This window comes from Vigna radiata, unplaced genomic scaffold, assembly GCF_000741045.1.
Source record: "Vigna radiata var. radiata cultivar VC1973A unplaced genomic scaffold, Vradiata_ver6 scaffold_307, whole genome shotgun sequence".
Lineage (NCBI taxonomy): Eukaryota > Viridiplantae > Streptophyta > Magnoliopsida > Fabales > Fabaceae > Vigna > Vigna radiata.
Window position 1 is genome coordinate 37100 of NW_014543814.1, and position 25080 is coordinate 62179.

At 33.8% G+C, this 25080-nt stretch overlaps 4 protein-coding genes across 5 annotated transcripts; 1 reads left to right on the plus strand and 3 right to left on the minus strand.

Annotated features, from left to right (window-relative positions):
- Positions 1-1154: 1154 nt before the first annotated feature.
- On the plus strand, positions 1155-6053 carry LOC106754940 (GDP-Man:Man(3)GlcNAc(2)-PP-Dol alpha-1,2-mannosyltransferase). Its single transcript, XM_014637008.2, has 7 exons — positions 1155-1587; positions 2174-2460; positions 2827-3013; positions 3313-3381; positions 3490-3683; positions 5514-5623; positions 5727-6053. The coding sequence occupies exons 1-7, from the start codon at positions 1300-1302 to the stop codon at positions 5969-5971; spliced, it is 1380 nt and encodes a 459-aa protein (XP_014492494.1). The 5' UTR covers positions 1155-1299; the 3' UTR covers positions 5972-6053.
- A 229-nt stretch (positions 6054-6282) lies between these two features.
- On the minus strand, positions 6283-9323 carry LOC106754941 (putative RING-H2 finger protein ATL21A). Its single transcript, XM_022778109.1, has 2 exons — positions 8559-9323; positions 6283-6873 (listed from the first exon to the last, which is right to left on the minus strand). The coding sequence occupies exons 1-2, from the start codon at positions 9229-9231 to the stop codon at positions 6419-6421; spliced, it is 1128 nt and encodes a 375-aa protein (XP_022633830.1). The 5' UTR covers positions 9232-9323; the 3' UTR covers positions 6283-6418.
- Positions 9324-9525: 202 nt separating this feature from the next.
- Positions 9526-14308, minus strand: LOC106754947 (probable F-box protein At3g61730). Of its 2 annotated transcripts, XM_014637014.2 has the most exons (8): positions 14127-14308; positions 13004-13203; positions 12876-12920; positions 11067-11231; positions 10899-10946; positions 10537-10707; positions 10084-10191; positions 9526-9907 (listed from the first exon to the last, which is right to left on the minus strand). In XM_014637014.2, exons 1-8 carry the CDS (start codon positions 14261-14263, stop codon positions 9825-9827), a joined length of 957 nt encoding a protein of 318 aa, XP_014492500.2. In that variant the 5' UTR covers positions 14264-14308; the 3' UTR covers positions 9526-9824. The 2 variants fall into 2 exon arrangements, with proteins under 2 accessions (XP_014492500.2, XP_022633831.1); XM_022778110.1 differs by lacking the exon at positions 9526-9907 and having other exon boundaries at positions 10101-10191; positions 10506-10707.
- Positions 14309-15168: 860 nt separating this feature from the next.
- Positions 15169-24005, minus strand: LOC106754959 (histone-lysine N-methyltransferase ATX3). Its single transcript, XM_014637032.2, has 23 exons — positions 22785-24005; positions 22634-22689; positions 22343-22541; positions 21083-21190; positions 20922-20990; positions 20752-20820; positions 20560-20651; positions 20373-20465; positions 19811-19946; positions 19493-19565; positions 19245-19344; positions 18988-19112; positions 18433-18578; positions 17861-17965; positions 17658-17722; positions 17358-17571; positions 17073-17156; positions 16900-16956; positions 16699-16788; positions 16516-16602; positions 16288-16362; positions 15790-15890; positions 15169-15660 (listed from the first exon to the last, which is right to left on the minus strand). Exons 1-23 carry the CDS (start codon positions 23505-23507, stop codon positions 15570-15572), a joined length of 2958 nt encoding a protein of 985 aa, XP_014492518.1. The 5' UTR covers positions 23508-24005; the 3' UTR covers positions 15169-15569.
- Positions 24006-25080: the final 1075 nt, after the last annotated feature.

A 25080-nucleotide genomic window follows, 5' to 3' on the forward strand; every position in this document is an offset into this window, starting at 1 on the left:
AAAATCAACAAAAATTTATTTTAAAAGGTTTAAGCACACATGGGACCATTCTGCCAGCCTTGTGCTGAAAACCTTTTTCTTCTTCTTTAAAAAAATCAACAAAAATTTATTTTAAAAGGTTTAAACACACGTGCGACCATTCTGTCGGCCTTGTGTGCTGAAAACCTTTCCCTTTTTTTTATGAAAACATCAAAACACAAAACATCCTTTCCTAAACAACGAACCATCTTTCAGCTAGAACTACGTAATCCTGATTTCTCACTTTGAGAACACGTAGGAGCAAGGTCAATCCTTGTCGGACACAAAAAAATAAAAAAAATATATCTTGTTTCTCTGGAGTTTTATTTTTGGGGGATAATTAAACATTTTGTAAACGACATCAAATTCGCGTATTTAATTAAAGGTACTGCCTTAGGGCAGGCGTTGTGGGGTGCTAACACCTTCCCCACACGTAACCGACTTCCGAAACCAGAATTTGGTTTTGTAGACCTTGCCTTGTCATTTTATGGTTTTTCCGTAGTTTTCCAGAATAAACTATGGTGACGACCCAATCTCTTTTTCAAACGTTTTTCTTTTTGGATCGTCCTCACGTCGCGATTTCGGTTGCGGCAGACGGCAAAGGCAAAATTAATTTGATTTTCCAAATTTAAAGACCTAATTAACAGAACTTAAAAGACGGAGATTTAAGTGGAAAAAAAAAACACGAAAACAGGAACTTCCGAATGGGTTTAACCTTTTATTTTTTTTCAAAATGTCCTAAACAATAAATTACACATTTTTAGAAAAAACTTTTAAAGTAACCAATCAATACACCTCACACACGATATTATAAAAAAGTTGACAAAAGTTAGTTGTTAGAGAAACATTTTCTTTTTAAAGTGTGTAATTTGAAGAAAAAATAATTTTTAGATTGTGGTATTCAAAAAATTAGAAATTAATCATTTTTTTATTTTAGTTTATTTATCTCAAATTTTTTCTTTTAAAGAGAAAATTTGTTTCAAAATTGTATAATCTAAAAATTAATTTTAACTTCTGAATTGCATAATTAAAAGTTATTTTTTATTTTTTAATTACACCATATAAAAGAGCTAAAATGAATTTATTGGAGCACAGGAAAAGAATGTACGAAGGTTAAAGACCTATTTAACGAAAATAAGCCTATTGCCTTTATTTCCTATTTACTTTTCTTTCTGTTGTCTAAACCTTCGAAGAGGAACCAAAAAAATTGAATTACTCATCCAATTTGTTGAACAATTATGGAGAAGCCTTAAACATCTGTTACTGTAACTCAGCGATTTGATGTTGACGATGATAATCGTTGCGCTCATCACCGTCATACTTTTTGGATTCTGCATTGCTCCAGTCAACGGCAGGCGGCGGAGGAACAGAGCCGTCGGATTCTTTCATCCGTATACTAACGACGGCGGCGGCGGGGAGAGGGTGCTCTGGTGCGCCGTCAGAGGCATCCAAGAGGAGATCCCTGACCTTGACTGCTGTATCTACACCGGAGATCATGACTCCACCCCTCAGTCGCTGATGGCTCGATCCCTAGATCGCTTTGGGGTCACGCTCCTCTCTCCTCCAAAGGTACATTCTTTTCTTATTCTCTTATCTGGGTTCTTCTTCTTTTCTGTTTTTGGATTGTGGGGTTTTTTTCTTTTAATCTTTCGCTTTCATCGTGGCTTTGTATTATTTGAAGTAGGTTTTTCGATTGTAGTAATGATGAGAGAGTATAATATCATAGAATGCTTTTCTGGGTTCATAAGTGTTTTTAGTGTATGCTAGAATATTAGTCAACTCGTGGATGTTGTTTATCTGTTAATTACTCCTATCATGGGTTCGGTTATTAGTGCTCTCATAACTCATGAATTAAATTTATTTTGTTTTCTGCTAAAGAATGAGTAGATTAGGATCAATGGATCTAATTTTTTGGTGGAAGTGAGCCAGAGAAAGGCAGTAAAACATGGCATTGCTTGCTTAGCAGGTTGAGTTGACAATAGGAAGGAGGGGATTAGGGATGATTTAGCCATGGAATAAGATAGTGTGCTGATTATATAAAGTAAGAAAATATTGTTTTAATGTAAGAAGCATTTATTTTGGCACCAATTGTGCAAGAATATACTTGATTTGTTTAAAAGCTTAAACCTATCTGTCTTGTTGTCCTGATTTTCAGGTGGTTCATTTGTACAAGAGAAAGTGGATCGAAGAAACCACTTATCCGCATTTTACAATGATTGGTCAAAGTCTGGGTTCCATGTATCTTGCTTGGGAGGCTTTGTGCAAGTTTACTCCTGTATATTACTTTGACACAAGTGGATATGCTTTTACATATCCACTTGCCCGGTTGTTTGGATGTAAAGTTATTTGCTATACACATTATCCCACTATCAGTTCAGACATGCTATCTCGTGTTCGTGATCGCAGCCTGATGTATAATAATGATGTCTTAATTACCAAAAGGTTTGATTTCTTCTAACTATGGGATTTGTACATTTTGTTGCCTCTTATAGACTAGTCATCTTTCAGAAATTTTCCTCACTTGTTAAATGGTATCAATGCTATAGTTTCAATATTACTTAAATTTGAATATTATACCCTATTCAATTGTTTTGAGCGTAAGAGTAGAAGATAATCAATCTTTTTAAAAGTATTTTGGTGTAGAAATTGGAAAAGTTGAAGTCTTTTCATGTGAAAGTTCACCTTTTGCATGTTTCTCCTTACCCTTCAATGCATACACACTTCCATGCGGTAATTTTCACTAAATTAACACTATTTTGTCTCTTCCATGTTTTAAGGAATTTAACAGTTATTTTCTTTTTGTTGCAGTGTTTGGCTTTCAAGATGCAAAATAGTCTATTATACATTCTTCAGCTGCTTGTATGGGATTGTAGGATCATGTGCACACCTTGCTATGGTCAATTCATCTTGGACCAAATCCCATATTGAAAGTCTTTGGAGAGTTCCAGGTCGTATTAAGCGAGTATATCCTCCTTGTGATACTTCAGGACTCCAGGTTTGCAATTTGTTATTTATAGTCCTAGAGACGTTATTATATTGTCTATTTAATGTTTTGCATTTTTCTTTCGCTTGGGTGATAGCTTTCCCATATTGCTTGTTACTTTGTGGCATTGAAGTCTCTTATGGTCTGTCTCTTCTATGTTTCCTCCCGGTGTAGTATGTATGTTTACCAAATGTTTAAAACTTGAGAATGTGAAGTCTCAATATGATAATACTGTGTGTTTGTTTTTTTTTTTGTTCTTTACATAGTTTGGTTATGACAAGTGAATTCTAACAGGTAAGCAATATAAACAGGTACTTCCCTTGGAACGATCAGCAGAAATTCCTGTAATAATATCTGTTGCGCAATTTCGACCGGAGAAGGTGGGCATATTCCTATCAACCTTGTGAACAAAAGGTACAACCTTTTATGTGGCTCGTTTGAGCCTTTGTTGTTTAAACCAATTTGACATTTTTTTCATTCAAATGTAGGCACACACTCTCCAACTTGAGGCTTTTTCAGCTGCCATTAAAAGATTAGATCCTACCTTACCAAAACCTAAGTTCCAAATTGTAGGTAGCTGTAGAAATAAGTCAGATGATGACAGACTTCAAATGTTAAAAAAGAAAGCAATTGAGCTGAATATTAGTGAACAAGTGGAATTTCACAAGAATGTAACATACAGGTTAGTCCCAATGGATTTTCAATCTTTCTTCCCTCCTTCTGATGATCATAAGAAACATTTTCTCTGAAGTATAAACTATTTAAAAAAGTTATATTTTGTACAATGCATACCCTTTATTCTTTAGTTGATGGTATATGGTAGTTATCAGCCCAGCTAGCGTTCAGTGCAAATTCTGACATTGGGAAACTGGGGGTCTTGATTGCTCTTGGTTTTTCTTTTCCTAAATCCCAATTTCAGGCTGATGTTTAAAGTTTCAAAACTTAATTAATAGCCAATGCCCAGGTTCCTTAACTGCTTTGATTAACCAAACGCGTATTTTAAATCCATAATAAAAAACTCCTAAGCCACAGCACTAGCTACCCCTATTTCTTGAATTTACAAGGCTGTGGTATTTATAATCAAGAGTAAGGACATGTCACAGTTTCCCAATTCCTACTTGAACATCACAGCAATCCATGAGTGGTCACAGCTTTTTTAACCATCTTTTCTCCTTGAAAGTAAAAGTTTCTCTAATTAGCTTCTACAAAAGCTCTATAAAAGTTAACTTTTTTATTGAGCTTTGTCTGGAGAAAAATCCAATAAGTTGGGGTGAATGCTGAGGAAGTAGAGATATTGCATTCAAGCCAAGGAAATAGAAGATCAATTACTTGAAAAACAGAAAGTTTGATCTAAGGGTGGTTTAGCATATTTTGTCAACGTTCTTAGAAATAATATTGTCTTTAACCATGTTATCTGCCATATTTGTTCATCTACATTTTAGCAATATATAACCAGCCTTACTTATGCATTATTACTGGAAACTTAATGTATATGATTGTATTTATCTTATATGGCTATTGTTTTGTCATTAGTTATTTTGGAGAGGAGTTGGGATATGATCAATATTTTAATTTCTAAAGGCAAGTTAGAATCCTTGATCTAAATTTTTGAACTAGGATGGATAAGTCTCTGTATGGAACCATTTTCGTAGGGTATTGCACAATTTTAGTGAACTAATTCTGTCTCTTAGACTAGATTATTCTTACCAGATAGACTTGTCAAGTTTTTTTTTGTTTTTTTTTTTTTTTTTTTTTGTAGTTTTACAAACCCTCATGGATGGTTAGTGTAATTTATTTTTGTTTTTCAACTACCATGATGTTAGACTTGGAAAGCCTTTACCCTTTTCTTGCAAAGTGAAAAACTTTATATTTGTTTGGATTTTACTTAACACTTGACATCATGTTTCATATTGTAGAAGATTTGAAACTTGGAATTAACTTTATCAATCAATCCGATGCCGTGTCAAAATCAAACGCAGCATATATTCCTTTTTATTAACTAAAGCCTCACAATTAGTATATGGTTCATTCATTATTTTGGTACTTCCCTTGAACTTCTTATGATTAGATGTGGCTCCTTTAAATCATCAAGATCATCAATGGCCAAGTTGATTTTTTTTCTTTTGCTATCGGTGAATGGCCAAGTTGATAGGGCTGCAAAGACTTTCCTAGTAAGAGATTTCAGTTGTTTTTGTACAAAATAAGCAGTTTGGAAAATAATCCTTTGTACATCGGTGTTAGTGAGCCTTTGAACTGGGTTGAGATGCATGTTATGTTGCTTGGAAACCACCTTTAGAGGTCGGTTTCATGGATCGGTAATTGGCTTGTGAATTAGCCAAGAACTCTGGATTAATGACTAACAATTCTTTCACTGAAATGAGTTTATCATTTTTATCACATGAATTCATTTTCTTAATTGTCTCAATTGTTTAGACTGTATTTGTAATTTCAGAACCTAAACTGTGAATGCTGTACTCCTACTAATACATATGATGCTTGCCTCGACCTACAGAGATTTGGTGGGACTTTTAGGGGGTGCTGTTGCTGGGATTCATTCGATGACAGATGAGCATTTTGGCATTAGTGTTGTAGAATACATGGCTGCCGGTGCTATCCCAATCGGTAGGCTTATGTGCAATTGCACATTTTTGTAAATGTGTCTATTTTTTGTCTATATTAGCAACTCTTGCATGCATTAATTATTCTTGCAATATTTGCTTGTCAGCTCATAATTCTGCTGGCCCAAAAATGGACATTGTGCTAGATGAAGATGGACAGCAAACAGGATTTCTTGCCTGCACTGTTGAAGAATATGCAGACGCCATTGTGAGGACAGTAACAATGTCGGAGACAGAGAGACTTAAGGTGGCTGCAGCTGCAAGGAGAAGGGCAAGGAGATTTTCTGAACAGAGGTTTTATGATGACTTCAAAGCTGCAGTGCGTCCTATCCTGTGTCATGTTTCTAGGTGATGTTCTAGCATCAAATTAGCATGATTGTAACATGAGAATATACACCGAGAATTTTGTTACGGAAAAAGTTAAACTTTTGTTACATTGTTCTTTCTTACTAGATGGTATCTCTTGCTCTTTGTACCAAATAGTAGATTACTCACTTGTACAGAAGACCATTGAAAGTTGAAGTTTTAGATCTTAAAAGTAACTATTTTATTCTTTTTCTTTAATATATATATATAATTGTAAACCAAGCTCCTACATTCCAACCTGCCTCTAACCAAGTCTACTACGTAGTTTGCGATGATGAGGCAATTTCCCTGGTGAGTTATGCTTTTCAAGAAAATTATTACTGTATTTTAAATTCTCACAAATTACCAGTGTATACATATATGATAGTGTTGCTATAACATTGGTGTGGCTAAGAATGTGATTAATCTGCGAAAGAAAATCCATGATGATGATTTAGGGGTTAATGGAGGTAACATGAAGAGGAGAAGGAGAGGGAGTGTTACGACAAACTGGGCATGTGTTATTGATGCGAAGCCACTCGTCTATGCAATCTGCATGGAAGCAGTGCTCGCATTCAGGAATGCATCGTATTGTCTCTTTGCTGTTGTACTCTGATAAGCATATCCAACAGCAACCACCGTTGGGTCCAGGGACTCTTCTACTCTCTCCAAGCACTACCTTCTCATAGGACTCAATGGTGGACTCATCCAAACCCGTTGCAACAATCTGTGGTGCTGGTAATACTGTGGCTGGTGCAGACCTTGCAATGGCAATGTTACGAATGTTGGCTAGTCTGTCCTTGTAGCACACGCAACATGCCATCACAATTGCAAAGATTACTGCTGGTCCAGCAATGCACAATGTGATGATTCTGAAAACTTGGATTCCTTGTTGTGATGGACCTGAACCTTAAGCCAGAAAGAAAACACAATATATAAGGTTGTCTTTTTTAGAATGGTATCTGAAAATGGGATTGCAGAGGAACCTTGTTTATTAGGAAATGTCATCAGTAACAGCAAATCGATTAATAGAGACATCTTTGTTCTAAGAGTTGGGCTGACTCTAATCTGGCTTTTGATATTAGGTTGTTGCGTCTTACACCCAATCAAATTTCTTCTCCCACCCCATAAAAAAACTTCCGAAAAATTCTTTTCTTAATAGAAATGGGTGATTGCTTTCCAAAAAAAAATTCCCAGAAATGTTTATTGTGTTCGGAAAAATAGATTCCATAAGTGATAGGGTGCTGGTAGAAATCTGATAGGACGCAGGAAGCAATAGCCTTGATATTATAACCTAGAACAAAACACTATTCAATTTGAACCCTACAGATTTAGGTAACTAAATTCACATAATTCTTTAGACTTTTAAAACTAAGTACCAGATCCTTGAAATTTACATGTATTGTTTCTAAGTCAGAGGGTGTATTTGGTTAATGGAGGTTGACGTATCACTATAGCACTTTATATAGTCAATTAGCATAGAACATATGTATGTATGTATATTTACGACTTCTACTGACCAAGGTTACGGTGTTTTTATTTAGATAAGTTCACGTTCAGTTGAAGCACAAGGAAAGCAAATTCTTAGAAGAGCCACCACCAATCTAGCATGTTTATATGTCAAACGTAAATTAATTTCACAGCTCCAGTGAAGGAAAAATTTAAACTTTCTGTTGTTTAAGAAAATATTTTATTTATATTTCTAAAAGAATTGAAATATTATTCTATGTTGACTTGATTTATTAATTTAGATATATGTAAAAAAAAATAATACATTTTTTTCAAAATTAAAAACAACAAAGAAAATGGGCAACATCATTATAGTTAATAAAAATATTTCCCAGATTATATCAATTTTTGAAGAATTCGTTGAAACACAAACAGGAAACATTTGTTAAGCTAGTAATCCAAGGTAAACTAAATTTTAAGCTAACTGACTGTATTAACATTATATTAACATTGAATTGGGTTTTAAGAATTCATGGATTAATGTGAAATAGATTTTTAGTCACCAAAACTAATGTTTCAGTATGTATGGTTAAAGTTCAAAAAGTAAAAAGGTATATGTGTGTGTCTATATATATATATATATATATATATATATATATATATATATATATATATATATATATATATATATATATATATATATATATCGTGGACAAATCTAATTCAAGAAGTGTCGTGAAACAATTAAAATGGATTTGTTTTTATTTTACTCCAAAATCTAATGAGTACCCTGTGATAATTGAAAAAAAAAAAAAAAAAAGGATTGACATATACCATACAAATGTGCGCATTACACTTGCTTGCATTTCTCTAAAAAAAAAAGCATTATTTGCATTGGTTTTAATTTAATGCCAGCATGCAGATCAAATAATGAAGTCAACTATATAAAAGGTAAACAAAACAAAATTACGCACATATCGTGAATACCACGTAAAACCATTGACCATTTTTTTTTCCCAGTAACTTCACATCATGTGACCAACTACGATAGATAGAGCTCCGGTGATAATATCACTCAAGTTATTTCTCTTAGTTCTTTGTAATATTAGGTCATTTAGATATAAATCCATATAGAAGATGTTTACCTGTTTGGTAAGAGAAACAGAAGAGTTGATTGTTGTTGTTTCGATCAAACCCACACAATTGTTCTTGTGATTCACAATATCTGCAGTCAGGTCTATCCCATGTTAATACAAGATCTTGACTAAACTCACCTGTGAAATTACCATCATACTGCTGCTCTTGCCCTGCAACTGGGACAAAAAGACTGGTAATAACGTAGCAAGATGCAGGTAATGGATTGGGCAAATTCAGTGAAGGGACAGCTGATACAAAATGTGTGGAATTACTGAGGCAGTCAATGGGAATGAATTGTGATCCTGCGTTCTGTAATGTGCAGCTTAAGAAGGTGTAGTTACGAGTAAAAGTGTGAATAAAAGGAGAGCCTGAGACATTGAGGCTCAGAAGCCGTTTGGGGAGGCAATCATCAGGGTCGTAGACTTGTATCTTTTGTGCGAGGTAGTTAATGTTGCGGACGTAGAATACTCCAGAGTGAGGAAGTTTCAGCAGTGCTTTGCTATTATTCGTGCAAATTAAATTGAAACCAGGATACCCACAATAAGGATTTTGCTCATCTTCTCGTTGAAAGGGGAAACGAACAATGATGTTATTGCTGCCACAAAAAGAAAATTGGCAATCACTTGAGGCATATATGACAGGAAAGATGAAGAAGAGAAAAAGGACTTCCAAGATGCCCATTATCTTTCAGATGTAAAAGTCTGCGGTAGGAAGCGAACAGACCAGGTTATAAAAAGAAGAAACCGTATTTTAATAGTCTATACAAATTTAAAAGCAACATTTGGAAATCATTTTACATTATATATTGATATAGTGTAATAAATTAACAGAGATATAAAGAAGGTATGACTCGAGAACATTATAATATAATTCCTGTTCTTGTCACATTGGCCATTGTGGGGGAGGATATTTAAAATCCTCAGTTCCTCACCAATGATCATTAAGTTATTCGAATTTCGTTAGTTTGTTTCCAGTACACTGCACGAATCATTCTATTTCATGAAAGCAGATGGATGAAGATCTAGAGAATAATTTCTATACTTCCATACAAAATAATGTTTGGTCATCACCAATTTGCGACTTTCCATTCGGAAATATTATTTGTCATTATCTTTCAATGCTTAAACCAGAGCTACATGTGAAAAATTAATGGATTATAGAATAATTGTTTTCGGGTCCTTGTGTAGACTTGTATAATAATGCCTAGAAGACATTTAAAAGCTAGAAAATAACTACCCAATCCCTGCCCCTCTCAAAGACAGGATGGAGATGAATCACAGGAGCTGTTGAGAGATTCTAATAGAAACAACTTCTCCGTCTGTCCCTTCCCTCATAGCATGGTATTTCACATGAAGACCTGCGTGTATCGAAAAAAAAAAACAAGAGAAGACTGTAAGCAAAGCAAAGACGTGAAAATGAGTTACTACACCGGTGAAATTAGTAAGAAAATTCTAAAAAGGAAATATGGGATTTAATTTTGCCCAGACTTTTCAGGTAATTGATGCACAAAGCTGTCAAGAAGAAGCTTTTTACCTTCATTTTCTTGTAAATTAGTATTGACAGCTACGGCATGAAAAGCAATCATGGCCTTGGGTTGCCAGTCATTTGCTCTTCCAATCCAAGACTTGTAATCAAACACCGCTGCCATTTTATGAGGAAATAAAAACAGATTGTTTAATTTGGTAGCGTCTCGAGTTAACAGTCTTCTATGAAATGGTTGGCAATAAAAAAAGTTAGAACATGAAATAATTTACAGAAATGCTCATAACCTAAACCCCGAATCGTTCTGAGGCATGATGATATTGTTATTGAAGTTCGTTTGGGGATTATCTGTAACTAAAACTATTCACAGCAAAATTTTAAATGTTCTGGATCTATTATGACAAACAGAAGGTGATCTCTTTATACACAGACAATAGACCAAGGTTTATTGTCAAGAAAATTGACAGGGTTACCGAGTAAGCCGACCGAAGTATCAAGATTTACCCGACGTTGATGAATCGCCCAGGTGTTTGATGTCAAAAATGGAGCCAGCAGCCCCATCTGCTCGTTTTTTTATATCATGAGATCCTACAAGCTGGTAATCCCAGCTCCCACTTCGGTAGCCTTCACAGAGGAATAGTTCAATGTGCCTTGCATCTAGCGTCTGCATTGTTCCTATATAAGTGGGAGAAAGTTATCAATTTAAGTTTAATCTAGCTTCTCTTAATGGCAAATCCTTGCTGTACAACACAGTGATCAGTGATGTAAATTCACGGGAGCATTATTTGTCTTGTCCAAATTAGAAGGCAATGGTAGTACAAAGGGATTAGGGATATGCAGGGCTCTTGGGATTGTATTCAAATTACCGTCGCACGTATTGAGGTCACAAACCGGGCATCTTACTAGCTGTAGGTCTGAAAATTTAACCACAATAAACAAATGAAATAAGTTAAACACAAGTGAGATAATATGTTGACATATTCATTTCAAGTATAATCTCACAATCCAAGTGTAAAAGTTAACTTGGAAGTTACCAGCTATCCAGACTCCTGATTTAACATTCTCTAGCACGCAACAACCTTGAGACCGCAACAACTTTTCAATGCTTTCTCCTTTCAGTATCTTCCCCGGAAGACTCGGTCTCTCTGCCAGGACGGCTACAGAAGAATCAAAAGAAAAGGCACCTATACGCATCCAATCTGATGGTACATGATGATATGAATAATAAGTTACAACATTGATAATTTTCTAAATCTAAGACATTAAAGCTGCACATATTGCGCCCACATCTTCTGTTAACTGGACTACGCTTTAGTCCTAAAACATGTGCACTTTAAGAAAGACTCGGTCATGGTAAATTCTAGAAAGGTATACAATACACTAAGAAATCGCATCATAGAGTAACAATCAGAAGCATGGAGGACTAAGAATATGTGCCAGAAGTAGTTAATGGTCTCGGGTCAGTTCAAGAAACTGCATTCACAGATTTTTCTGCTTTGTTGATATTAACTGATTCATTAAAAGAAGGAAAATGTTTTTGTGAAATAGAATATCAAGAGATTCAGAAACCAACAGTCAACTTAGTCTTGTGAAAACCGGCCTCACAGGTTAATAATCAAATGGTTGGTCATTGAGTCTATCTATAATAAAAAAAATAGTATATATATAATATAATTTTACAGATTACTCATAAATTTCAAATTATTACTACTAACACATAGGAATATATAAAATAACAAATACAGTTAATGTAATTTTACAATTAAAATTTCAAAAGTATTATTATAAATAAAATAACTGATATAAATGCTTAATAACAATACAAATTCATAAAAAATTTAAATAATATAATTTTATAAATAAACTTAATATATAAGGAGAGAGATAGATAGAAATTAGAATAGACATTTGGATTGGTTTAGATATGCTTCCAAGTGGAATATCAACTTTGCCTTATTTACCCAGAGGTTTTGATGAGGTCGTCCCGTTCACAATTTTACAACTTTTGACAACAATTATAATTACATAGCATCTATTAAAATTTAAACAATATTATTTTTATTTTACACACATTTTTTTATATCTATCTTTGTTCTTACTTTATACTTTTTCCATACTACTTTTGTGTTGGAAATTATTGTAAAAATAAATTACTCTAACATTTATTATGAATAGAATGGGGTTAATATTTATGTTGATACTAAAAGTTAGTATAAATTACATAAAGTCAATTATATTTAAGGATTAATTAGACTTTTGTCAAAATTGAAATTAATATAAAAATAATCCGTGTTTTTTACATCTAATATGAATAAATGATCTTTAGAGTAAATTCATTTTTATTGAATTAACAGTGCTAAAATAAAGTCTCACTATACCATGTCAATACCTAATTTAAAAATAGCAAATACCAACATTTAATTAATATCTTTGTTAATTTTTTTATATTTAAAACACTGGAAAGTTTTAAAAAATGTGTTTAATTAGAGAAACACCACTTACTTCACTTAAATAATAACTTTTTTAATTTCAATTTAATGCCCATGGTTTTTTTAAACAAATTAAGAAAAGTAATTAATATTTTTAATTTTATAAAAATTACTGTATTATATATTATACCTCTTATCTTTATTAAATCATTGCTGTATTATAACAATTACTTTTCAAAGATAAGACTAAATACTAGCCAAACCCATTATGTGTCTTTTGCTTTTACTTTTATGAAGGAGAGTTTCCGATCCAGTTAAGAAAATTCAAGCCTCTAATTGCATTGTTTAAAGGATGTAAAACAGAAAATTAGGACTACTGAGAAACGAAGTGTGGCTACCAAAGAACCAACTCACCTATGTGTTTCTCTTGTTGACGGAACATGTAGGAGTGGCTTCCATCTGAAATTTTATTTTAATATGGAATTTAGCCTGATACTATCACTGGATTGATTGAACATCGAAGGAGAATGGAGAGGTCTTACCAAATGCTGACGTGTACAGCTTGCACCACCTGAATGCCACGCGTTCCGGGGGTGGGACCTGAAGATCACGCAGGCACACGAACCTCCATATACCGTCCTCCATAATAACACGCTGGAACCATCGGCTTGTGGCTGCCAGCATCACCAGAGATTTTCCATCCAGAAATTTAGCAATCTCTGTCCAAATGTCCTCTTCGAACCTTCTCATCCGGCGCGTTCACAATTATAAAGTGTTCAGACAAAAATAGAAATGTTAACTAACCAAAGCATTAGAAATGAATACATAGATTCTAAATTTCCCTTAAGAATTAAGCTTTCCTATATGCATATAGAATCTACAGTTTACTACGCTTTCCAACTTTTCAGCATTTTCAAATTAGAAATTGGAAGGAAAAAACAGAGAGGCATCCATTAATCTGTATTAGTTAGAGCCATAGGAAAAGACGATCTCATATTGTTAATAGTTTTAAGGTTTTCTACTTAAGAAGTTCATAGAAACCAAATACACTTCAGAAGACAAAACAGAGTCGGAAGAGAGACTAGCTGTTTAAAATTTTTAAATGAAAATGAACTTCTCAATTTTATGTAGGTAGAGCTTAGAAACTCAAGGAACTGGGATCTCGACTATGAATTAAATTACTGAAATCACAAATTACCAGCGGATGAAGCTTAATTGTTTCCTCTTATGCAAAAAAGGTCATCAAACATGATTCAGAAGGATTATGTATATATTCGAAGTTCATCAACATTCAAAAACTCTATAACATCGCATTCAAATTCATCTTGCTAAAATAATAATAATAATAAACAAACAAACACACACGCAGATCTCTATAAATTAATAAATCACACTACAATTATTTGACAGTCTCATTTCGTGGATAAAAAAAAAAGGAAACTGAGTCTCAGTCTCAGAACAAGCAAGCAAGCATTTATCCGTAGCACTGTTCAAAAACCAGATCTAAATGAAAAAACAGAATCGAGTTCAAGTTCATGACTAACAAACGCACTTGCATAGTAAGCTACAAATGAGCTAAATAAAAAACAAATTCATGTATACAAGCTGAGTGATTGAAATTTAAATCATTTTGCAATTGAATTTTCAGAAATATAGAGAGAGAACCAGGAGAAAATGGAATGAGCAGAGAGAAACGGAGGACGGGGAGAGTTGCAAGAGCAAATGGTTTTGCTCCGACGGATCCGCTTTTCCGGCTGCATTTCGCCGGCTGAAGAAGTAGCGTTTTGGAGGCGCTTTCGCATGCTGCTTCAGGACTCTGATATAGCTTTTTTTTTTAATCTGAAATTATAAAGCTGAAACGGGGAACAACCTACTCTCAACTCTGAACTGAAACACAACGGTTTCCTGATCTTAATTCCCTCGTCTTATAGGCGCGCCAAAAGTTACCATTTCAAACAAAATAATGAAATAAAATAAAAAATTTAAATCACAATAGAATCTTTATTTTAACAAAAAAAATTTAATGAGCCTAGTTTCTAGTTTTATTTTAGTTTTTGAGAATCATTAACTTTTGGTAATAAAAAAGATTAGTATATTGTGGTGTCTAAATATCATATTTAAATTTTTTTTTTTAGTTTTAATCATATCAATTCAAGTATCATAGAGGTAGGATTCTAGTCCATCAACTTTTAATTGTATCAATTGTTTCCACATGACATATTCCCGCAATTTTAAGTGATTTATATTGAAAATGATTTGAAATTAAACAACATAAAGGAAATAGTTGTATTAATTAAATGTCTAATGCGTATTAATGTTTACATTTACTCATCCTATTACATCACCTTACCACTGCTTCAATTATTGATCATACAAGAATAGTATAATTTAATTATATGTAAATAACATCAATTATAAGAACAACATCGTGAACAAGAAAATAAACCATAATTTAATATTTACCTAAAGGTCGTTGATTTTCCCCAACAAAGAAGGGAATTTTTTGTCAATATTTAATAGTATTCTTTCATATAATGACAATCAGAAATTTAGAAATTAAATCCTCATACAAAACTACTAAAACTCAGTCCTACGATCATTAACGGGTAATAATAGTTCCTTTTACTGTTGTGAGGATGACCATATAATGAGAGTGTCTAACTGGGATTTTGTTTTACATTTTCATTAAAACATATAGCATGGAGTCAAAGATATCAGTTGTTTGGGGGTGGAGGTGAGAAGGGTCCTAATCCATAAAGCCCAAGCCAATTTTGGTTTAATTTTTAAATGCCCTATTCAAATACTGCATTTTTGGAAGAAAAAAAAATATATAGTATATGGGTTAGGGTTTACATGAAATGTTCGAAATGTATCATGTAACTTGTGTGTTCCTTTATGAATTGCCGCTAGATGTCAAACAATTTGAAGAACATCCTTGTAAGATAGGAAAATCCCTCAATCTAATTTGCACAGAAATGATCTATTTTATTTTATATAATGATATACAAATTATACTAAACTAGTAAAAAATTAAAAAAATGACTGAATTGGAAAAATTTACTGTGGTTTGGTAACTGCAATTTTTCAAAGAGCAAATAAAAGCTAAACCTAATTCATAAATCTCCTACAATTGGAAGCTTTGCAAAGGCAGGGAACTTTCAGGTCATCCCGCTCATCTGGATCGAACAAGTAGTCATACCTGTTGCAAAATCGGAGGAAAATAATAGTTCATTCATGTCAGGCTAACCAACTTCTTGATAATGCAAGATGTATGCATCTTGTACATGTGAGGACGTTTAAAGAAAATATGCAAAAACAAAAACCGTACGTTAGTTCGTCACCAGCAGAAACATTAGTCTTGGCAATAAGAACAATCCGGCTCTCCTGATCACCCAGACTCATTATCCTTGCGTAACAGTTTGGCATGCACTGAAGCAAGTCAAGGTTAAACATCAGTTTCTTTCCTTTTGTTTTTGGCACATTGTAATATTATCTTTGTACAAATCCACATGCACGATTGTGTTTGAATTAGATAATGTTCAAACAATATTATAATCTAACTACAACATATGCCACATTTTTCTTCTTTCTTTTGGCAAAACAGAAACTAGTGCTGTATAGATAAAAACCAGGCTATGGAAATCTAGAAACCTATGGCAGTTAAAATTTAGAAGGAAAAAAAGCCAAGTTACTGAGAACAATACTCCCCCCTTTTCCTCTTTTATGCCCAACAAAGTGTTAGAGTCACTCTCTGGGACATGTCACAAAATAAAATTAAATAAAAAGATTAATGAAATTACTGAAAAGTACACTTATAATAACTTACAGAATGATTTATTAAGCGTGCAATATTGCCCACGTTTGTTGCATCAACTACCACTTCCTCGCTAATCTTGAACAGCTGCATATTTTATTTTGTTTGGTGTTAAGATTAGCAGTAAATGAACTCAAATATTAACAGAAATCATGGACCTGTCAAAACAGGCTTTTCAACTAATTACCAAATAGACTTCACCTTGTCAGATATTTAAACAATCTTAAACATAATACTCACATAGCAATCTTTGCCTTCCGAACGATATTTTGCTTCCCTCAAATCAGCAACACTACGCCTTACATTCACACCCCGATATTCAACAACCTACATACAGACACAAGAAGCATGAACTTAATGTCTTCAGAATAAACTGAAGATAATTTACCTAACTTTGAGTGACTATTAAATTAATAAAGTTACCATCTCTCCTTCTTGTATATTTCTACGAGCAAAGAGGCCCCATCCATGAATGCCCGATTTTCCAAAGCAAACTCTCAATTTTTCCATTTCCTGCTAAGCCAAAAAATTGTAATTGAATTTAAATATTATAAGACAGAGAGAGGTTATTTAAAATTAAAACAGGAAACAAATGAGATAATTAAATGGACACATATGATTTACCCGTAAATGGTGAAGACGTTCCTTGAAAGAAGTGAATACTTTAGATTCATCACCATCCTATCACAAAGCAAGCTCAGCATATAACAAATTGGCTCCCCCTCTCCATATTATGGTACAACTTAACAAAAATAAATCTAACTCTTAATATATATCACCTTAGGCACAAAGATTACCTTAAAGTCGTTCAACAGAGTTATTGCATCTAAAGAATGAAGGCTGGGTCCCTTAGGCAAGTGAATTATTGGCTCATTGGCTCTCTGACCAAATGGAAGGAAATGAGTTGTAGGAGAACAAATTCGAAATAATAGATAATGTAAGTAATAAGCATGTTTGTATTAGCAACTAGCATTAATGAAGCAATAGAATTGGGTGTAATAAAAATACCAGAAGTGCTTGGCTAAAATGAAACATAAGACAGGTTAATATACTAGTATGTTCATGAAAGTATTTGGAATCACCTTATTAGTAGACCTACGGTAGACTCGACATCTAGCAGCAGATAGTGGCTCAACGACCTCTTTTTCAGTGGTTGAAGATTCAATAAGCTCTATATTCTTTGATGAAATTAGCCTTGATCCCCTGAAGCATCCCTTCTGATTTTGAAGTGAAGTTCTGGGAGAGAAAATCCCCAGGGGTGTGTGTACGACCAGTACTGAATCTGGATTTGGGACCCTGAGATGGAATTAACTTTTAAAACCACTAACGAGAAAAGAAGTGAAAAATGGAGATAGGTGTAATCACAGCACTAAAGCTCAAACCTGTGAACTGAACAATATATTAGCTTCTTTGTTATTTGATTCCCATTCTTCTCCATGGAATGCAACTGTAAATTTTAAAAATATCAGCATATTTCCCCACATCCTGCAATTCACATATAATCAAACTTGACCTATGAAAAAACAAATCTAAATATAATAGCAATTCCAGATCAACATATTTACATTTAACAGACAAAACTTACTTCCATTGTATATCCTGCCCTTGATGCACACATCACATGAAAATATGTAGCACACTTGCAACAAGTTATACAGGAACCATGGCTCTGTTTACAAATCACGCAAGTCTGTAGTAGCAGGGACAAGAATCATACTCGAGTTCATTATTACAGTCCAGAAAAAAAAACAAAAAAACAAAATAAAAAACAAAACAAAACTAGGAGGCATAAGTGATTACATAAAAAAAAAAAAGCCACGCAACTATCTCTCCGTGAACAACTAGAGAAATACAATAAAAAATTATGGAAATGGAAGATTATATAGTGCATTTTGGATTGTTGGTGTAGAATTTACTTTTTAACAAAAAGTAATTTGGAAGAATGAAATTTCTCTGTTCAGAATAATCATCCAAAAGCAATTTGAGAATAAGTATATAGTTTAATAAAAATAAATCATTAGATTACACCGCAAAATGTAGTTGGGTTCATTTTGGTTTCCCAGTAAACTAAAAGTTTAAATCAGTCAGGATTTATTTGAGGAAACATTTTGCTGAAACCAACTGTATAAAAATAATATGACCATTTAGCCAGCTTACCTTCACAAACGAATTAGGAGGAATTTTAAGGATTCCCACAGCAGGTTCCATGGCCTCATGGTCTTGGAAAACAACTTGAGGTCGAAACCAAGCACATGTTACATGAACCCACAACATTTCAACATCCGTTGGCTTTAGTGCACCACCTGAAAAGCAAGTGTTTAAAAGCATATTAAAACTTGAGCACGACCCTGACAACTAAAGATAAAAATTATGGAGGAAAAAAAACAAGGCCGGTGCAAATTGCAAATTCATAACACCAGGATTCCTAGACAACTAGAACCACATTTGTATCAAGATTAGAGTTATAAGAGGATTTCTTAACGATGTGAAAATGGACAAAAAAGGCAAGACATTAGATATTGTTATTGATGATCCACCAAAGTAAAACAATTTTTTTAATATAATTAAGGTTAACTTAATATATAATAATGAAAACGACCTCCTTTTAAGAATGCTGAATCCATAGTGTACTACTTTCATAAATAATTTAACATCACAGGAAATAGACAAGAAAAAAGAGTTCACACTTCCAAAATACTAAATATGACATGCCTTTTACTGGGCAGAGGCAACACTCTCTCTCAACATCGGGAGTTTCACATACTCTACAAACCCAAGAAGTTAAATCTTGAACATTTTTTGCACCATAGCACTCTTGGTGGACTGCTATTTGGCATCTGCACAATGAACAAGTGAACCTGTGTAAATCACTACCTTTAAAGCCTAAGAAATTTGAAACAAAGCATTAGAAAACCCAAAAGATTATAAAACTTAAGAGAAAAGAATATGAAAAAAAAAATGAAAAGAACCTGTTACAAATAATAATTTTGTTATCTTCCCAATCTTCAACCCATCTGCAAACAGCACATCTTTCTGTTGTCCATTTTGCATTAACAGGCTCATACTTCTCTGAGACAACAAGGTATAAGTAAAATAAATTTGTTTCTTGAGATATATTCAAAATAAAACATGTATGTGCTATGTGGAATAAGACCCAGTCAATTAGAAAAAACACAAGCAATCAGTGTGTAATAGTTTACATGAAATGCACATTTACCTTGCAAAAAAGCAAGTACCTGCTGCTGATCTAACTGCTGGGATACTCCCTCTAGTGGAATGTGTTCAGCCAACTGAAGTAATTCATGTCAAATCAACAACAAGAAATAAGTACAGAACAATAACAAAACAAGAGCACAATAATAGACACTCAAAAGCACAAAGTATTCAAACTCAGAATTTGGAGACTTTTGGAAATAAAACAGATATAGGCAGTAATCAAGAAATCCATGTCACAGGACTAACGCTATGCTGTTAATTAAAAACCACCCAACAGAATACTGGGTATCCCTCTAATCTAGCAAGAAACACTTCATACCCATTTTTCCAGAGGTAGCATTGTACTTTTCACTTTCACACTATGTTTCCATTTTTTCGCTCTGCAACCTGTATGTTTTTCCCATTCACTAAGTGTCTGCTTCCTCGATCCACAAGAGCCACAATTGCACATTACTCTGCAAGAAAAGGAAATTACAAGCTGCTCAATGAAATTGTTCAGGGACGAACTCAAATCCATTCACAATGAGTTCTTTTATGCTTCTCAAGCTGTTTTCTTGGTATAGAAGCTCGTCAGGTGATAAACAATACTACTGAAAGTGATATTTTCTGAGATAATACTGGAGGAATGCTAACATAATAGTCAACTCCAAAATCATAAATAAAATAAATGGATATACAAAAAGAAAATTCTTTCAGTTTTCAGTGTCCTAGGGGGCAAAAGGAAATACAACAGTAAATTAATGGAGAGACTTCCTCTCCAGGAACATGAATTCAAGACCCTGGTGTAAGGAGTAAAAATAATTTCCTTCTATAATATATAAGAAATCAAATATTTAAATTGAATTATCTTCCGATATATCCAAAAAACGCTGAAGACGTACAGATGAAGCTTTGGGATATATATTCCTTCCATGTCCTTGCACACCACCAATACACTATCGGGTATCATAGAATTTTGGCTATTCTCTATTGATCTGTATCAAAAAAATATCACATCATAAGACCCAGAATAAAATGAATTTAGGTAAATAGATGAAAAAGAAAAAAAAAAAGGCAATTACTGCATACTTGATTTCCGGATTGTAGGTTTGTGATGCTGGTAATTTGCTACTGAATTTTCCCTTGCAATCTGGACAGTAATAATCCGTATTTTCCAGATCCTGTAACCACAAGCCATGCATTTATCTTCAGCCACTTCACAAAAAAAGGGAAAATTAAAAAAAAAAAAATAGTTCCATCATGTTAAACATAATTCAACACCTTGAAAAGTCTGCTGGTTATTTTATCACACTCAGCATGCACCCACACATTACAACCATCACAACACACCTGAAATAGAGTGTTCAGCCACGACAGATGTCAAAACTGAGCATATTGAAACACTAATTTATTTTTTCTAAAAAACTAATTTGTCAAAATGACAATCTCACCCAATTCCCACCATCTGAATGATGCCAAATCCTTTTGCAAATGCCACAATACTGCTTTGATTTTCGTAGCTGTAAGGACATAAAAATAGTTAAAATAAATGTGTTATAAAATTATTTAGTGAAAAGTTTGAAAGTGTAATAAATTGACCAAACTGCATTACCTTAGTGCAATGTTTACAATAAAATCGGGGTGCACAATTTGAATCCTTCATCTTCTTCATGGTTTTGCATGGCAATATCAGACCACAACCAGCACAGTACCTTGTAACCTGAAAAATATATCCACTCGATAAAAATATACAAATAACATAAATATACACCATACATTTTTCTAAAGTTAATTCTTATCTAAAACTGCTTTGCAGAATAACAATCAATACAGGACAAAACATCAAAGCAACAAGATGACAGCACAAGGTTCATAATCAGCAATTCACCTCAAATTATTTTCATCTCTCATACAAATGTTATTAGGAAGGCAAACACAGAAAGAATGGGTCAAATATTTATTCTGAAAATGAGATGAAAATACATAAACAAACAAATACTGCAGTTTAGCAACTGCTACAAATCTTAGAATTTGGAATTTGAGCTATGGGCATAGCAAAAAAAAAAAACTGTTTGTTTAAAGCTTATCAAACAGGGTTTCACTAATGGCTGAAAGATTTATTTCTTTTGTAGGGTTTAAAACGTTTTAAGTTGGGAGTAACGCAGTCATAAAACTATATAATTTAGCATTTCAACCATTAATTAAAAACTTAAAAACCACGCTTGCAAATTTGATAGATTGCGAGAGAATAATTTAACTTATAAATCTGTGATGATTAGGTCAATCGTAACAGGCTAATAGGTTATTCACTTATCTATTGCATGTCACACCATTCAGACATGATCACCTACTTCGATACAGGTGAAGAATAGTAATACTTGGCTACATACAGCGTACGGACAAGAGCGGTGCCTCGTTGTGGTTGAAACTAGCTTTTGGCTCCCACTCAATCCTTCCGAAATACAGAAGCTTGATAAAATATTTATAAAAAATTAAATAATTTTTCTAAAACTTTGCCTTCCTTAAAAAATTAGTTTTTCGCTGTTGACCATTCAAGGATTTTTTTTTCCCAATTTTTCTAGTTCCAGTCCCAACTGAAGAATATATATATATATATATATATATATATATATATATATATATATATATATATATATCATAGCCACTCCGTCCTTCCTCCACACATAAACTCGGTCATATCATAGGCACTTATTCGTCAGTCCTTCCTCCGTAAATAAATATTGCCTAACGCAGCCTTTAACAACGATAACTCGCATGACTAAAACCTCTATCTTATGCATAACAATTTATAAAAGCTATCATCCGATCATAAAGCATAAAATGAAAAACACTGATAACATAAAATTTTCACCTGTTCCTGCCCGTAGTATTCTTCGTCAACATAATAGCAGTTAGCCTCCATAAGTTGAGCAGGATGAGCTTCTGCATCAGATACTTCCCCTCTTCCCAAATGTGATTCCAGAACACCATCTTCTGCCAGCATTGCCTCCTCCAGGGCCATGCGGAAGTCACTAGGTTTGCTCTTGTACAACCGAGTCTGCCCCTGAAACCTGAAGAAAGATCAATTTCGAACAATTAAACATCCAACATTCTCACAGAATCAATCCACCACAGAAACCCCAAAAATAATACAACCACACACCTGTCCAAGAACTCAGAGAAAGGGAACACCATTCCCTGCTTCACCCACGCATAGTCCTGCACACCATCGCTCTGTTAGACCCCACCACTAAAACCCACGATCAAAAACTCAAAATTTTGACAACATAAACAAGACATGGAGATAACTTAACCCTCTGAGTTCCATTCTTTGAATAACCAAAAAACATCACGCAGAGCGCGCCGGGAATACAACAGCTGAGTACGGACTCTGGAGCTTCCAAGGCAGGATCAATCACCACAGCAGGCCAAGCCGGATACCTCTTCCCACACTTAGCCCAAACTATATCCCCCAAAGAAAAATCCTCCAGCTTGAAAACCTCATTCTTCTTAAATCCATTGGGTTTTTGGTCCACACCCTCAAAACTAATCCCAGATGTATTACTCTCAGCCATAACACCAGTCCTTCTCCCAACACTAGACGAACAACACACACTATCACTCTTCTCCACGCTCACACCAATGCCACCCCTTCCGTCCTCCACATAACTCTTATCGTTATCTTCAAAGCTCGAGTCTCCGTCCGCCTCAAGAACCGAGTCATTGAACCTCGACGGAAGCTTCTGAAGGCGTCCACGCGAGGACCGCAGAAGCGGAGGACGACATGCCTCCTTCACCATTTTCCCATTGAACAGAAAAGAATTCGAATTCGACTGAACCTCACCACCGCCACCCCAATACGATCCTTCACTGCTCCAAGAACCAGAACCACTGCTGAAATATCCAGCATCCCCCGACACTCCCAGCGAATACAACCCGTTCACCCTACGCTTCTTCTGAATCGCATTCTCGGTACCGTCAATCTTACATCTTTTCAGGTTCGGCGCTTCGGTTTTCATTGTCCGCTTAACTATCATGCCGCTGCAATCATCCACATCAACGAATTCGCGCACCTCGAAACCCTAATTGCATTCGAATCGAAACGCCGTCGCCAAGAATTTTGCAATCCGAACCCCAAACTCACGAGGCTTAGCCAAATTCGCAATATATCCTGGCAATGGCCCGAGTATTAAATCTTGAAACGCTCTGCGAACCGCGAGTGAGTGAATTTATTTTATTAAACCCTGAATCGAACAATGAAGCCGCTAGGGAATGAAAGAACGAAGGCCTGAGTGGGTTTTTTCTTAACCTTTTGAGAACTCACGAGCAAACGGAAAGGCAAGGGAATTGAACAGAGATTGAAACCTTGGTTCCGATCGCGAAAACGATTAACAGGAACGCGGAACGAGAAATCCCGGGAAAACGAGCGTGAAGATTTTCCCGAGAAAGGAGCAATTTGAATTGGCAGAGAGAAAACAAGAAAGAAGCAAGAGAAGCATATGTGTGGGTATATGTATGACACAGGAAACACCCCGTCCAAAACACAACACAATAAACAAAAGAAGTGCGCAGAGGAATTTAATTTATACTTTCGAAGAAAAAATAAAGAAGAATGGAAAATGTTAATTAATATGTTAATAGATGGCTTCTTTTGAAAGGTTTCCGTAATTAATTCCATGTTTGATACCTTTATTATAAGTTCTTTAGTTAATTAAGTTTATGTTTGAATAATTTATATAAATAATTCGATTAAAAATAAGGTTTCGTTAATTAATTTTATGTTTTAAACTTTTGTAGATAGAAATACTCGAAGTGGTAATGGTTTGATTTTCATTTTCCATAATTAATTTTTTTTTGTCATCCCAAAAGAATAAAGGAAAAATATTAGGGAAATTTATTACTTCTCACAAAAAAATAAAAAAGTATACCTTAATTATTGATATTATTTTTTCTTCACTTTTATTATATAAAAAATATATAATTTAAAAAAAATAAAGAAATAAGAGTTAAAGGATTATATAATTTTTTCTTAGTTGGGAAAGTATAGTTACTTTTAGATAATGAATTATGTATTATATTAAGTATCATACTAAGTAATTATTATTGACAACATTAAGGTTTCTTAGTTTGAAAAATGAAATTTTTCCTTACTTAATTTTATTTTATAGTCCATGGTAAACAAAAAAATCAAACTAAATTAATATTTATTATTTATCTTACTGAAATTTGGAGTATGAATCTACCAATAGTTAATCATATTTTAGTGATAGCTTGAATTTTATTGAAAGTTGAGTTGAGATTCCTTTCTTATTTAAGGAGAAGATTTACTTACGTTTAAATCAATAAAAAAGTTTAAAATATATAGATATGAATATGAGTGAATATTAAGTGAAATTTTTTTAAAAAATAATTTATAAGATCACATGCGTTATAGACCTAAATTATCGTTTAAGTAATATTTATCTCAAATATATAATAATAACAATAAAATAATATTTATAGTAAATAAAAACTCTAAATTGTCAAAATTAATTATAATATAAAAATATTCTCTTAACCGATTTAATGAATCGTGTTATTTAATGTTTATTAAACTTAAAATCAATTATG